The sequence below is a fragment of the Protopterus annectens genome, chromosome 7.part0 (assembly GCF_019279795.1).
Source record: "Protopterus annectens isolate FY-2018-M chromosome 7.part0, PAN1.0, whole genome shotgun sequence".
NCBI lineage: Eukaryota > Metazoa > Chordata > Ceratodontiformes > Protopteridae > Protopterus > Protopterus annectens.
This window is the reverse complement of record NC_056739.1, coordinates 85,428,607-85,443,332: the sequence shown is the minus strand read 5'-3', so window position 1 is coordinate 85,443,332 and position 14,726 is coordinate 85,428,607. Positions and strand designations below refer to the sequence as shown.

At 45.2% G+C, this 14,726-nt stretch overlaps 1 protein-coding gene across 4 annotated transcripts in view; it reads left to right on the top strand.

Annotated features, from left to right (window-relative positions):
• Positions 1–14,726, top strand: part of UBE2T (ubiquitin conjugating enzyme E2 T) — a 370,592-nt gene that overhangs the window by 316,662 nt on the left and 39,204 nt on the right. For all 4 annotated transcript variants that reach the window (XM_044076503.1, XM_044076500.1, XM_044076501.1 and 1 more), the window contains one exon: positions 11,084–11,167. In XM_044076503.1, coding sequence (XP_043932438.1) covers positions 11,084–11,167 — 84 coding nt within the window. The remainder of the gene's footprint in view (positions 1–11,083; positions 11,168–14,726) is intronic.

Below are 14,726 nucleotides of genomic sequence, written 5' to 3'. Positions count from 1 at the left end.
CTTACTAATAGACCCAACAAAGTTAGGACAGCTGGTAGCCTTCCAGACAGCCTGAGTGACTGTCGACCTACTTACACTGTCAGAAGTTACAATATCCAAGGTAGACTTTTATAATTTACAACCAAGTTTGTACCTTTCAAATCCTTAAAACTGGAAAATAGTAAAGTCTATGCCCTTAGACTCTGTCTCGCACTTCAATTTTAACTTTGCCGCAGTACATGCTAAAAGGGTCAAATCCAATCCTGCATCATGGCAAACAAAAGAAACTAAGAAGTTAATGCTACAACATGACAAATTCTGGAAAGAGTGACTCAAAAATAGAACACAAAATAACATTTCAGCTCTTCAGGCAACTAAGGAATAGGACAAAATAGCAAATGAAACACGGCAAGCATATTACAACATCCTCATAAATATCAAAACAACCCAAATCTCTTCTGGACTTCCATAAGCATCCTTTTACATCCAAGCCAAATTACCACCCCCATCCCTACATCCAACAAGAATACTGATTTGATTCTCACACAGTTTAACAACCATCTTATACAGACTGCATTGTCCCTCAAACATATGTCCACTATCCTCTCACTACCAGCAGCCAATGCTAAATATTTTCAGCAGTTTGACTTCAGCTCAGTACCTACCTCCACCATTAAAAACTTGTACATAAGCTAAAACCAGCCACCATAGCTGCTGACTCCCCTCAGGCTACTTAAAAATGGTTGCAGATGCAATTGCTTTTCTAAAAAGATATATATCCAAAACATACGTTCCTTACTTAAAAATGTATTCTACTTTTTACACAAAGGTGGCACATCTACAGAGTTTAACTATAGTCCCATTTCAGTCCTCTTCCCCGTATCAAAAATGCTTGAAAATTGTAATGAGCAGCTTCTGCATCACCTAAATTCAAATCTGCTCTCAGATATGTAGCATGGTTTTAGACCCCATCACAGTAAAAGCACTGCCCTCTTTCACTTCACCAACAATACAAACCGGCATAGGAACAATGGTTACCTACTGTTGGCCATCTTCCTAGACTTAAAGCTTTTGACGCTGTATCACACCAACATTTACTTGATGAACTCTCTTCCCTAGGTCTCTATAAAACAAAATGCTGTTCACCCCAAAGCATTATCGCCATCAAAAAACATCTTTTTTAGTTTCATTAACAAACCATACTAAAACTGAGGTAGTACCACAGACTAAATTACTACCTCTGGGCATTGTAATAGATGACTGTCTTAAAAATTACACTCGAAATTTGATCAACATATTCTTCAATTAAAAAAAAAACACCAGAAACTTGGCTCCCTTTACAGAGCAAAACAGTACCTTACAGACCCAGCAAGAAGAACCCCAACATAATCTTACTTGCTGCTTCCAACCCTTTTATAGGATTCACCTATCCTTGTAAACCTAAGCTCTACAGTAAAATCCAAACTAGCCTCCTGTTGCAACAAAGTAGCTAAATTTGCTACCAGTAGTGCACACCGAGCTCACCACTGCCAAGCAGCTAAACTGGCCAGAGCTAAACAAATACAGAAGATACTCAGCTAGATGTCCTTCAAGGATGCATCTGCAGTCATAACATATGGGTTGTCCTGCCTCAGGCAGCCCTTCGGTCGGCCGGATTCCAAAGTCTGGGTCTGGCCTCGGCTGATGTCGCACTGTCCCCGACGTCAGAGCGTCTGGGGTATAAAAGCATCAGCCGACGCCATTTTCCTCAGTCTTTCTTGCCGCGCGGTGCCCGAAGCAGAAGCTGTTCGCAAGTGCCGGTCGGTCAGATCCAGTGAATTCAGCTACCGAAGACTTCGAAAAAAGCTAAGTACCCCGTTGGGGACTCTTTCTTGCCTCAGCCGATGTCAGACAAAGTAAATAATTGTTTAACTTGTGGGAAACAAATACCTCATAAGGATTTCCATTCCTACAGCCTTCCTTGCTTAGGCCCAGACCACGACGTATCGGCCTGTTTAGCCTGTGCTTCCTTCAACCGACGAACTCTTAGACGTCGGTCGGAGTTTGCAGAGGAATTTTTTGAAGCCGCTTTTGCTTATAAAATGTTGTCGGAGACTCCAACTTCGCATATGGTCAAAAACGCAAGGAAAAGGACCGACACTCGCGGCTCGTGGTTTCGGCTGAAACCACAGCTAGGCCTACCGCGAGTGCCTCGGTTTCGACCGAAACAGAGTCCTTGGAGATTCCTTCTTCCGAAACCATACTTCCGACCACCGAGGCCCGGGAGGCCCCGGCTGAGTCGGCTTCAGAACTTCCTACCGAAACCAGTGTTCAGGAAATGTCCGACACCATACCTTTGGACATTTCTACTCCTGCACGTGGGGCAGCTACACCCCCTGCTTCCATGTCCATTAAGGCCTTTTCAAGGGCTAAAGCTGCCAAACTTTCTAAAGCTTTGCCTGCCAAATCTACCTCCCAGAGGCCTTCCTCTAGTTCACAGATCCTCAGCCTTGCTGAGGACCTTATTTCCTTAATTAGGGGTTCACAACCTCACCCAGACAGGGCCTCTCAACCTCCTCCAGACAAAAGGCCCAGGACTGACCCCTCTGACCCACACTCCTCAGATGATTCCACGGATGGATCTGAGTTGTCAGACCACCAGGAAGGGGCTTACTCGCCTTATGAGGATTCAGATGCTGAGGAATCTATCCCTTCGGCCTCCCCACCTGAAGAGTTTTCCTTTGGTGAGACTCTACATTCCATGAGAGAGCATTTTCAATGGCAAGGTCAGGGTTTCTCTGATTCTAGAAAAAGATTAAGGACCTTTTTGCATTTGCCTCAGCATAGGCCCTTAGCTATACCTCCTGTTCTGAATGTAATTGATGATGTGTACAATGATGTCAGTACAGCCCCTGATACTCTTCCTCTGGCCCCTGCCAAACCTGACAGATACTACAGGGTCCCGGATTCTCATTTCCATCTGTATAAAGCCCATTCTGCAGACCCAGAAACTATTTCTCAGGGCCCTAAAGGGGTTGCGGCCGCTACTGCCAAAAATCCTCTACCCTCTGAAAGAGAATCTAGAGCTTTAGAGAGATGGGGAAAGAAGGTGTGTACTTCTGCAACTCTTTCTGTCAGGGCATTAAACTGTCAATTTCATATGATACAGTACCAAGAGTATTTGTTAGATGAACTGAATAAAAAACTTTCTTCTCCTGAACCCCTAGACCGTAAATCCCTTCAGGATTTGGTACACAACTCACAGCAGGTTAGTAATCATTTCTTAAAATGTGGCTATGATGCACTGGAGGCTTCATTTAGATCAGCTATGACTGGGGCAGTTATTCGTAGGCATGCCTGGCTGAAGGAGCAATCTTTGCCAGACCATGTCAAAGCTAAACTCCTGGATGCTCCAATGGAGAAACAAAATTTATTTGGCTCCTCTGCTCAGGAGATCTTAAAAAAGGTTGAAGAAAAGGCAAAATCTGTGCAAACAGTTAAAGATTTCCTGCAAGTTCAACCACCGAGATTCAGCAGAAACTGGCCTACTAAGAATTGGTACTTTCCAGACTCGGACAGAGCCCAGAGAGGCAGGAACAGGTGCCCTAGAGGCAGAGGTCAATCGAAGGGCTCCTACAGAGGCCGTCAGTGGCAGCCTGCCAACCAGAGGAGTAGTGCAACAGCAACAACAACAACCACTACACCAGGACAGGCTCAATGACTTAACTCTGATTCCGCCTACCAGGGATCAATTGGAGGCACCCTTGGGCGGAAGGCTGGCTTTTTTCTCAAAAAACTGGCATTATATGACAAAGGATACATGGACACTGCAAATAATAGACAAAGGATACAGGTTCCACTTCCACACTTTGCCAAAAAGAAGCAGAATGCCAAACCTTCCAACAAATCAGAGGGCAGAGGCTTTAAGACAAATCAGCAATTTACTTCAGATGAAAGCTATAGAAAAGGTACCATGTTCAGAACAAGGCCAAGGATTTTACTCCAGACTATTCCTTGTACCAAGAAAAGAAAATCAGTGGAGGCCTATTCTCGACCTGTCCGCACTCAACACTTATCTCATTGTGCCAAAATTCAAAATGCTGACCCTACAGCAACTTCTTCCCATGCTGGGCAAGGAGTCTTGGCTGGTGACTCTAGATCTCAAGGAGGCATACCTGCACGTCCCTATTCGACCAAGTTGCAGAAGACCCCTCAGATTTCTTGCAGGATCAGAGCATTATCAATTCTCAGCATTGCCCTTTGGCTTATCTACTGCGCCCAGAGTATTCACGAAATGCCTGGCATCAGTAATTGCACATTGCAGACTACAGGGAATTCAAATTTATCCATACCTGGACGACTGCCTAATACAAGCGGACAACAAGAAAAATTTGATAAAGGACTTGGCCTATGCCATACACCTGCTACAGACCTTGGGATACACAGTCAACATCCAAAAGTCAAGACTAGTACCATCCCAAAGGATAACCTTTTTGGGTGCAGATCTGGACACAACCACCCAAATGGCTTTTCTCACAGAAGAAAAACAAAAACAACTTCCAGATTGCTTCATGATTCTGACAAGACAAACTCAGCTTACTGCAAGGAAAATCCTGCAGGCCCTGGGTTACATGGCATCCTGCATAATTCTAATACCGCATGCCAGGCTGCATATGAGGAAATTACAATGGTACCTAAGGAGTGTATGGTCTCAACACAGTCACAGTTTAGAAACCATGATACCAATCATTCCATGCCTTCAAAAGGAATTCCTGTGGTGGGCTCAGGCCTGCCAGTCCAACAGAGGGTTGCCTTTCAACAAACCAAAACAAGGCAGACCATCACCACGGACGCCTCAGACCGAGGATGGGGAGCACACATGGAGGGCAAATGTATCCAAGGCCTATGGCCTCAAGGGCAGCTAAGCATGCACATAAACCAAAAGGAAATGCTGGCAGTGAAGCATGCAATCGAGGCATTCAAACCCTTCCTCCAACAAGGACACCTGTTAATAAGGACAGACAACACCACGGTCATGTGGTACATAAACAAGCAGGGAAGCACACATTCATACCCTCTATGCCGGATGGCTATGAATCTGTGGGAACTATGCCTGAATCTCAATATCCAACTACAGTCCCAATTCGTGCCAGGGAAAGAAAATGCACTGGCGGACAGCTTAAGCAGAACTATCATGGATGCACATGAATGGATGCTGCACCCAGACATCTTCCAACTCATAGCAAAGACATGGGGAATGCCGGAGATAGATCTGTTCGCCTCCCCACTCAACCATCAACTGAAGACATTCTGCTCAAGGACATACCACCCACAAGCTTGGAGGGTGGACTCTCTCTCTTTCAGCTGGAAAGCCCTAACAGTATATGCCTTCCCACCTCTTTCCATTGATGTACAAGGTTCTACTGAAGATCAGGGAGGAACAGCCAAAAGTGATACTAATAGCTCCGGACTGGCCAAGACAACACTGGTATCCATTATTGAGAAGCATGTCTCAGGCAAAATCATGGCCTCTCCCCCTATGGCCTCTTCTTCTGACGCAGAACAATTTCAAGACCCTGCATCCCAACTTGAAAACATTGCAGCTAACTGCCTGGAAAATTCCTTAAATCCCAATCAAACTGTTTTATCTCAGAGGGTGAAGGACATTATCCTGGAGGGTCGCAGGCCTTCCACAAGGAAGACGTACTCAGCTAAATGGAAGAGATTTCTCATTTGGAGCACATCAAAAGGCTCAGATGTCACAGTGGCAAACATAACAAATATCCTAGAATACTTAGCAGAATTGTTCCACAATGGCCTGTCCTATTCTTCCATTAAGATTCATGCTTCAGCAATTTCAGCAGAATACAATGTGGATCCACCTATCTTCTCGCACCCTCTCCTCAGACAATTCCTGAGAGGGATCAAAAATATTAAACCTCCAAGAAGACCCCCTCTACCTGCCTGGGATCTCAACTTTGTGCTGGAGAAACTGACACTTCCTCCTTTTGAACCAGCAGCATCAGCAGATCTACAGTTTCTATCTTGGAAAACTGCATTCCTTCTGGCAATCACTTCAGCAAGAAGAGTATCTGAAGTACAAGCATTAATGGTAGTGCAGCCATTTCTTATTTTCCACCAGGACAGGGTTTCACTAAGAACCAATCCTACTTTTATGCCAAAGGTGGTATCTAGGGTATCCTTGAACCAAGCTATTCACTTGCCTACGTTCTTCCCTAACCCGCAGAATAGAGGGGAAAAACTTTTGCACACCCTGGATATACACAGACAATTACGCTACTACTTGGACAGAACAAAAACTAACAGAAAAACTGACCAACTTTTGGTAGCATATGCAACTGGGGTGCAAGGAAGAGCAATTTCCAAACAGACAATTTCAAAATGGATAGGAAATTGCATTCGATTTTGCTACTCCTTTCATGGAAAGACAGTTCCTGAAAACATCAGGCCTCACTCCACAAGGGCCATGGCCACCACTACAGCCTTCCTACGAGGGGTGGCTACCAAGGACATTTTAGAAGCTGCTACTTGGAGCTCTGTGCATACATTTGCCAAGCATTACAATCTACCCTTATACTCTAGATCCAGAGCAGGGTTTGCTACTGCAGACATGCAGGGGATCTTAACTACACCATCCCTTTCTTAGTACATCCTCCCCCAGATTGGCTATGGTATTCTACCCATATGTTAGCATCCTTGAAGGACATAGTACAATTTTGTACCTACCATAAATGTAGATGTCCGATAGGTATGCATCTGCAGTCAGGATTACCCTCCCTCCTTCCCCTCTGTGGTATTCCTAGGGTTCTTACCCCTCTTTTAGCTAGCTGGGGGACTCTATTATGGTGTATTTGTTTGTTTATCCAAATTTAGCCTTCCTAGAGGGCACCTGGCATCTGGGGCAAGAAAAACTGAGGAAAATGGCATCGGCTGATGCTTTTATACCCCAGACGCTCTGACGTCGGGGACAGTGCGACATCAGCCAAGGCCAGACCCAGACTTTGGAATCCGGCCGACCGAAGGGCTGCCTGAGGCAGGACAACCCATATGTTATGACTGCAGATGCATACCTATCGGATATCTACATTTATGGTAGGTACAAAACTGTACTTTATGGAACACAAACTGATGATCTGAAGTAGGAACTTCATTTGTCAGCAACCTTTGGGATACGGATCCGATCTCCGTTCCAAGCCGGCAACTTTTACCACAGCATAGATCCAAGCTCCTAGCTCCTCCCTTTACCCATAATCCCCTGCCAACCCTGACTGACCTCGGATCTAGTTTGCTGCACTTCAAGCCAACAAGCTGGATTTTGAGCTCCTGGCAATTCGGAAGGTTTTTTGTGAGAAAAATCTTAGAATTTTTGTACTTTCTTGTGTGATTGTGTGAGTTTGTGTAGGTTCCCTCTTAAATATCTATTTTTGTTAAAAAAAAAAAAAATGTTTTCTCCCTACCCTCGCTGGTCCGTAGTGTGTGTTTGTGGTGTGTTAGGGGCCTAGTGAGTGTGGTTTACGTTCAATATGTCGGAGGCCCCTAAAGCCATCTTTTCAAAATGTACCGTGTGTGGCCATAAGCTCTCACCGGCGGATGGCCACACACGGTGTGTTAGGTGCCTTGGGGTTGAACATCTTTCTTCGGGATGCACGATTTGTGCAGCGTTCAACCCCAGGGCACTTAAGGACCGGAGATCGAAACTGATTTTGGCGGGCCTTTTGCCCCCGGACTCGGCTCCGACCTCCGGTTCTTCAGTGGCCACTACCCAGTCCTTGGTAGCGGCCACCCCTGCCTCCCTTCCTCCAGTCGGGACTCAAAGGAGCTCGACCCCATTTTTTGCCCCAATCGCTCCTTCTCCGTCCCGCTTCCCGGGTTCGGAGCACTCTGAGCCAAGCCTCGTCGGATCTGGGGGTGTGTCGGAGCCGACAGTACTAGTTACTTTGGCTCCGACTGGTCCCTCGAGTTTGTCGGATCCGACCTCTCGGAGCCGTGGGCGGAGGTTCGGATCCGAGGGACTGAGTGACTTTGGCTCCGTCCCGGTCAGAGCACACGGGTCCTTCGGATCCGAGGGTCTCGGCCCCGGATCCGGTCCCCGCTTCGGATCCGAGTGGGAGCCGACTCTCTGAGCCTATTGAGAGTAGCTCCCCCTCTGCTTTCGCGGTGGTGGAGAGGGCACTGTTGAGTGTATCCGGACCCCCGGTCCTGGCTTCGGCTCCTTCCTGCACTGCCTCTCAGCTGGTCCGGGCTCCCATCACCCGGCCTTCGGAACAGCCTGCTTCAACGTCTCTGGGCATTCCTGCGGAACGTGATATTGCTGGTGAGTCTTCATCGGACAGCCCCCCCGAAGAGGTCCCTCACAAAGCCAAGTGTAAGAGGAGGCACATGTGCTCCCCTGAGTCCCTTACCGAAGATACGGACTTAGATGAAGGGGAAGGCTCCCCAAAGTCACCCCCCGAGGATGTCTCCTTTGGAGACCTCATGGAGATGCTCAGGATAGGATCCTGAGTCCCCCTGCTGAGAGAACCCACTGGAGCAGAGGTCCCCCTGTGGATGCCATGTTGGTGGCTGCGGCCACCAAGAGAGAGCTGGCTCAGGAGAGCTCTGCGGTCCACCCACTGAGTAAGGACTCTCGAGCGATGGACCGCCTGGGGAAGCGGGTTTTTAGTTCAGCAACCTTCTCCATGAGAGCGCTGAACTATATGGTACACGTCATCCGGATGCAGCGGGATCTAATAAAAGAATACACTGCATCCCCCCCAGAGTCCATGTCGGAAGGAGACAAGCATCTGAGTCATATTTGTACCTGCTGTTGAGAGACCTGAGTGCTTGCGTTATGTGGCGGATTCTAGCGCCCGACAGGCAGCTTACTGTGACCTTCTCCTTACTCAGTCTGGTGAGCGGGACGTCAGTGTGTCTGACTATGGAGTCACCAATGACTAGTGTGTCTGGCATTGTGTTTGGCCTTAAGGGCTGTGACTGTTTGACACTCTGACTGTGAGGTCTATGTGTTGCAGGTGTTGTGTTCTGAGGTGGTGGTTGTTTGGGTGTCTGCTTTGGTGGCCTCTGCTGTTTTGGTAGATTTTTGATCAGAGCCGAGTATGTCTTTGTGTGTTTATGTGTATGATTTGAGGTTTTGATGGTACTATGTGAGACTGGGTCTATAGTGTGTGTGGTAACCTTCTCCTCCTGACTGGTCTTGCCAGTCCTATGTTGAGAGAGCTCAGCCTCCAGTTTGGCCGTATAGTTGCATCTCTCGCATGTATTTGTGTTTTGTGGGAGGAGGAGAGGGTTGTCTGTGTACATGAGGCAATTGTAACATCGCCTCAATATTCCCAGGTTCACCAGCTGAGCAGGAGAGGACACTAGCAACTGATCCTCGACATGCTAGAAGGACTAGACAAAAAACTTTAAAAGAGATTCCTTGGTACGTGAGTGACCGAGAAATGTGGGTTTGCAATTTTGGGGTGCTATCTATAAGAGTGCCGTATCAAGGTAATAAGTACTGTAGGAGCAAGTGCTAGGTTTAACAGATAGAGAAAAGTCTACTTGGAGTCAAGTAGAGATGATCATTTTAGGTATTAGAGAAAGTGCTAGTAACAGGGATGCTTAAAGGTAAGATTGAAAAGAATGCACTCTGCAGTGTGCACTAGAGAAGTTAGATATGAAAGTAGGTAACTTGAGTTTTACCTGTTTAAAAGTTAAGGTTTAGTGGAGAGTTACTATTTTTAAAACAGCAAGATGGACTGAAAGGGGTGGTTACTTTTGTATTTTGGTACTATGAAATACTGTAGGATGGCCAATAAATTTAAATAATTGAAGGGGTGGGATTTCAAAAGTGATGGTTTTGTGATTACTCACATAAGCCAGTGAAAGTAGAGAGAAATGAGATATATGGTCAGATTAACATAAGAGGCGGGCAACTAGAAAGACAGTGGTATTTAACAAGACAACTTAAATGGATGGGAGGGAGGGAAAATTCTGCCTGACTCAGAACAGAGAGAGCTGTGGTCTCTTTTGAAGTTTTAATATGCTGTTAAACAGAATGCAAGCAAAACACAAGGTAAAGAAAACAAACTACAGTATTCAAAATATAGAAAGGCAATACAGAAATACAAAAAATAACAGCAAACTAACCTTTCCTTCACAGCAAAGTGTAGCAGAGTCTGGATGAGCCTTTCTGGTAAAGCTCTGAAATGTTTTAGTTTACTCCTTAAATAGAAATTTTAGTTCCTAGCTCCACCCCCTCTGTTAACAAGTGATTAACCTTAAGTGACCTTTTCTGTCTTATGAATGAGTCCTTAATTAATCAGTTCTTATTTCTGCCTGACTCAGAACAGAGAGAGCTGTGGTCTCTTTTGAAGTTTTAATATGCTGTTAAACAGAATGCAAGCAAAACACAAGGTAAAGAAAACAAACTACAGTATTCAAAATATAGAAAGGCAATACAGAAATACAAAAAATAACAGCAAACTAACCTTTCCTTCACAGCAAAGTGTAGCAGAGTCTGGATGAGCCTTTCTTAAGGTTTGTGTGTCTGGAACACGTTATCCGTTCTCTTCCTTACCCATCAGACTATCCACTGCACCAAGAGTGATCACTGTCTAGCTCCTTGCAGGCTACAGGGTATCCACATTTTCCATATTTAAACGACTTGCTTATCTTTGCAGTCTTTTTTCAGTGTCAGGCATCTCTCATTTGGGTGAGAGATCTCTTACACAAGCTGGGATTACAAGAGAACATTCATTAGTCTTTTTTATTCCGTCACACAAAATTGTTGTTTCTGAGGTGTCAGTGAGACACCTTAGTTCAAAGTTTTTCTTCCTTGGGGGAAAACAGATCTATATCTAGAGCTGTTCCTAAGATTTTCCACTCATATTTCGGTCATTGTTTAGCTGCATTTCTCCACTTGTGACCTTTTGTACAACTTGCTTTTTTCTTTGCCTAGAGTTTTCCAGTTTTTATGAGTACTGCTGCTGTTGACACTGCTGTCCTATGCATGCTACCTGATTGTAACACCGTCCAGACATAGTAGCAGATTTCAATGGACTTGATTTGAAAAGTATCAGCACTCCAGTTTTACCCATGTGTGACTTGTTTTCAATTTCAGTCTTCAGAGTTCAAGTACAACAAACAAATCTTTGTAGAGAAAGCCAAAGTGTGGACACAAAAGCATGCATCCCAGAGAAACAAGGTAAGATTACAAGTACTAGTATAGTTTTATTATCCAAATATAGATGTCAGTAAATGTACAAGATAGTTTACAAATCAGGTTCTTCTAAAAGTAAAGCAGTGTACAAATGAAATACAAGTGGGTAACATCCCCCCTCACGTCTCCCTTTGAAATGCCCATTTCATCTTGTTTGTCTAGCTTTACATTTGCCTGATATCATTCAGCCAATTTATGAAATGTTGACACTGTATATGCAGTAACAGAACATTTGCATGCCTGTTCTGTTGTAGAAAAAATAATGTTAAAATTGAAGGTTGTCCTCAAACCATGCAGCTGTATTGCATGCTGCAGTATTGTAGTTACACTTCAACTGTGTGTTTTGGGCTGTTATAAGATTTGTACAGAATTGATGGGACTTCATTTAAAACTGTCAGTTTTCATTCATTCCTCAACCATTGGGTTTGGATCAGACCCTCGGATTTGACTTGCCATTATTTTCAGCTCGTGGCCACTAACAAACTCAAGCTCTTTCCTTAATGCTCCATCCCCTAACATACCTCGGCTCTCATTTGCTGCTTTCACGTTCAGACGTGGTTGCTGTGAGGTCTCGAGCGGAGTATAGTTATTTTGAAAGATAACTGTAATTTTACTGCATTTGCCCTTTTGGATATCTTTATATCCTTTTATAATTTAACTTTTATTATTGCAGTATCTGCTTACCTCCGTACACTTTTGTGTACTCCTTATTACCATTGTTAAACTTTTCTCCCCTTTTTACACACAGTGTATTCTTGATACTATTGTTGATGTCTTTTGACCAAAAAAAAGTTTGTTGTATTTCTTTTCTTTGTTAATGTCTGAAAAGCTGTCTGTGTTTAAAAAATGTTAGAAATGCAGTTACACATTACTGCTTTCTGACTCTCATGACTTGTACATATGTTGCCTAGGCCCAGATTGTAAAATCTGTAAATCCTTTAATCCTAGGGCTATCAGACAGGAAGAGCAAACTGATCTTAAAGCGTTTGCTACCTTCCTCCTTCTCGGAAGCTGTATCTGGGCCTCAAACCCCCCCCCCCCCCAAACCTTAGCAAAAGGATCTTTCTGGCAAACATTCGGGTCCATCTAGATTCTGAAATCCATCCTCAGATCTGATGATGGAACCTCCAAAGAAGAAAGTTAAGAAATCTGATCCGATGCTGGCTCCTTCCCTGAAGTCGGCATCAGAAAGTAAATTGACTTCCTCAGATCCTATCATTTCAGATCTATCTTTACCTTAGACCCTGCTACTCTCCCACCATAGATCCGGTAGCCTCTCTGGTACAGTCTCCTTTATTGGAATCCCGCCAGCACTCCAGATCTCCCTCAGTGGCATGATCTCATTCTTCCAGAAGCCTGACTGAGGCTGATATGGGTAGAATGATGAGGAAGTTTCTCTTGGTGTAGATTCAGATGGGAGTTTTTCCGGCTCCTACCCCCTAGGGTCAGGAAGCCCTTACTAGTACTAAACCTCCAATTTCCTCTCCTTCTCTGATTCAGCTTCTCATTTCAGAGGCCTCGGATCAAAGTTCAGATCCAAAGGTCATGGTATCTTTGGCTCCAAGGATTTCTGTGAGGGCATTGGCTCCGAGTGCTTTGGAGCTGGATGGCTCTTGGAGGCAAACTGTTCCTGTTGGATCCAAGGTGTTAGTCGACTCCGAAGCTCTGCCCCTCAGAGCTTCAGCGTTGGCTAGTTCGGCTCTGACCTCTGCCTCTGGTAGATTGCCTTAAGGGCAGGGGAAGCAGATGAGTTGGAAGTTTGGCTTCTTGGCTCCATCAACTGCCTTCTCCCCTGGGTTCTGCCTTTGTGGTGGTTGAGATTAGTATTCTTTGCTTCTGCAGGACGGACAGTTCCTCCCCCCTCAGATCTCCCCTCTGGATCCCATATATCTCTGTCCGTTGAGCCCCATCATTCCACTCTGCAGGGACAGCAGCGCAAAGTCTCCAGACTACCCAGCAAGGTATTACTGTTTCTTCCAATACTTCTCCAGAACACCCCATTGAAGAAGTCTCTAGGAAGAGAAGGTGTAAGAGGAGGCATTTGAGCTCTTCCCCTCAGGAATCTGTCACTGAATATAGTTTTTGACTGGGAAGGGTCCCCAAGATCTCCACCTGGAAACTTCTTATTTGGAGACATCCTTGATCTTTAAGCAGAGGGGTGGTTGGTCTACCGATAACCCTTCCAAAGAGCAATCTGTATTCCTGGAGGCCTTTGTGTCTGACCCATCAACTTCCTGGGTGACTCCGCCCACTGACTAGATCATTGACTTGATCTCCAAGTGGGCATGGAAGGAACTGGACACATTGAGCCAGTAGCCAAAAGACCAAACCGAATTTTGGCATCACATGCAGGAAGGGAGTTTTGGAGCATGGGAGTGCCTGTAGATGCCATGGTCATGGTGACAGCCACCAAGAAAACTCTCAGAGCAGATTTCTTTTGTTCATCCTCCTAACAGGGAGTCAAGGGCATAGGACAGATTTGGGAAGTGTGTGTATGCTTCAGCAACCTTTGCACTCTGATCTCTAAATTATTTGGCACACTTCACAAGATTAAAGATTGGTCCGATTTAAGGAACTTTTAAATTCCCTAACTGGGGCCAGTACTTATGAGGCTCAGTCTTTTGTGACCTCATGGTTGGCTACCCTACTATTGACTAATAATTCGTCCATGAGGCTTATTTTCCATGCATCTGAATATACCTCAAGGGTAGCGGGTTCAGGCATTTCCATTAGGAAGCATGCCTGGAAGCACTTGTGTGATTTTGCAGAGCCCTTCAGTCGTCTTTCGTCAGTCCACCTTTTGACGAACGCTTTTTGTCCTCCCCTAAAGTAAAGGACACACACTCCAGATGTGAGCAAGATGGAAAGACCTCTGCAGTGGGAGTACATTTTTCAACCCCTCAAAGGACCTTTTCCAGGAATCAACAAGGAGGTAGAAAAATGTGGTTCAGAAAGTTCCAGGGTCCTTTCCAAGATCCCCATGGAGATAGTTTTCCCCAGGGGCAGAGGGGGGAACTTGAATGGAAGATGCCACCGTCATGGCAGAGGAGGCCAGCAGAACCAGGGGTCCAGAGATTTCTTCTCCGACAGAGCCTACCAGCACTCCTGAAAGGAGGCCCGATTGTTCACCTCCAGAGGCAATGGGGGGGGGGGGTCATTTATTCCGGTACCAGAGAGCCTGTTTAAACATTACAAAAGATACATGGGTGCAGAGTATTATTTCCAGAGGTTATATAATTCCCTTTTCCATACCTAGGAATACAAAAGCTGCTAGAAAAGAGTCATCCAAAGGTCCCAGCAGACCAGATAGAATCCGGAACTTACTCTGGATTTTTTTTGGTGCCAAAGAAAACCGACAACTAGAGACCAATTTTTGGATCTCAGCAGCCTGAACAAATCAATTCAACACATCAAGTTCCAGATGATCACAGTTCAGTCCATTCTGCCCTTTTTGTGCAAGGATGACTGGATGTGCTTGATGGACCTTCAGGATGCACACTATCATGTAAAAATGAACAGACAATCCTGAAGATTTTTACCCTTC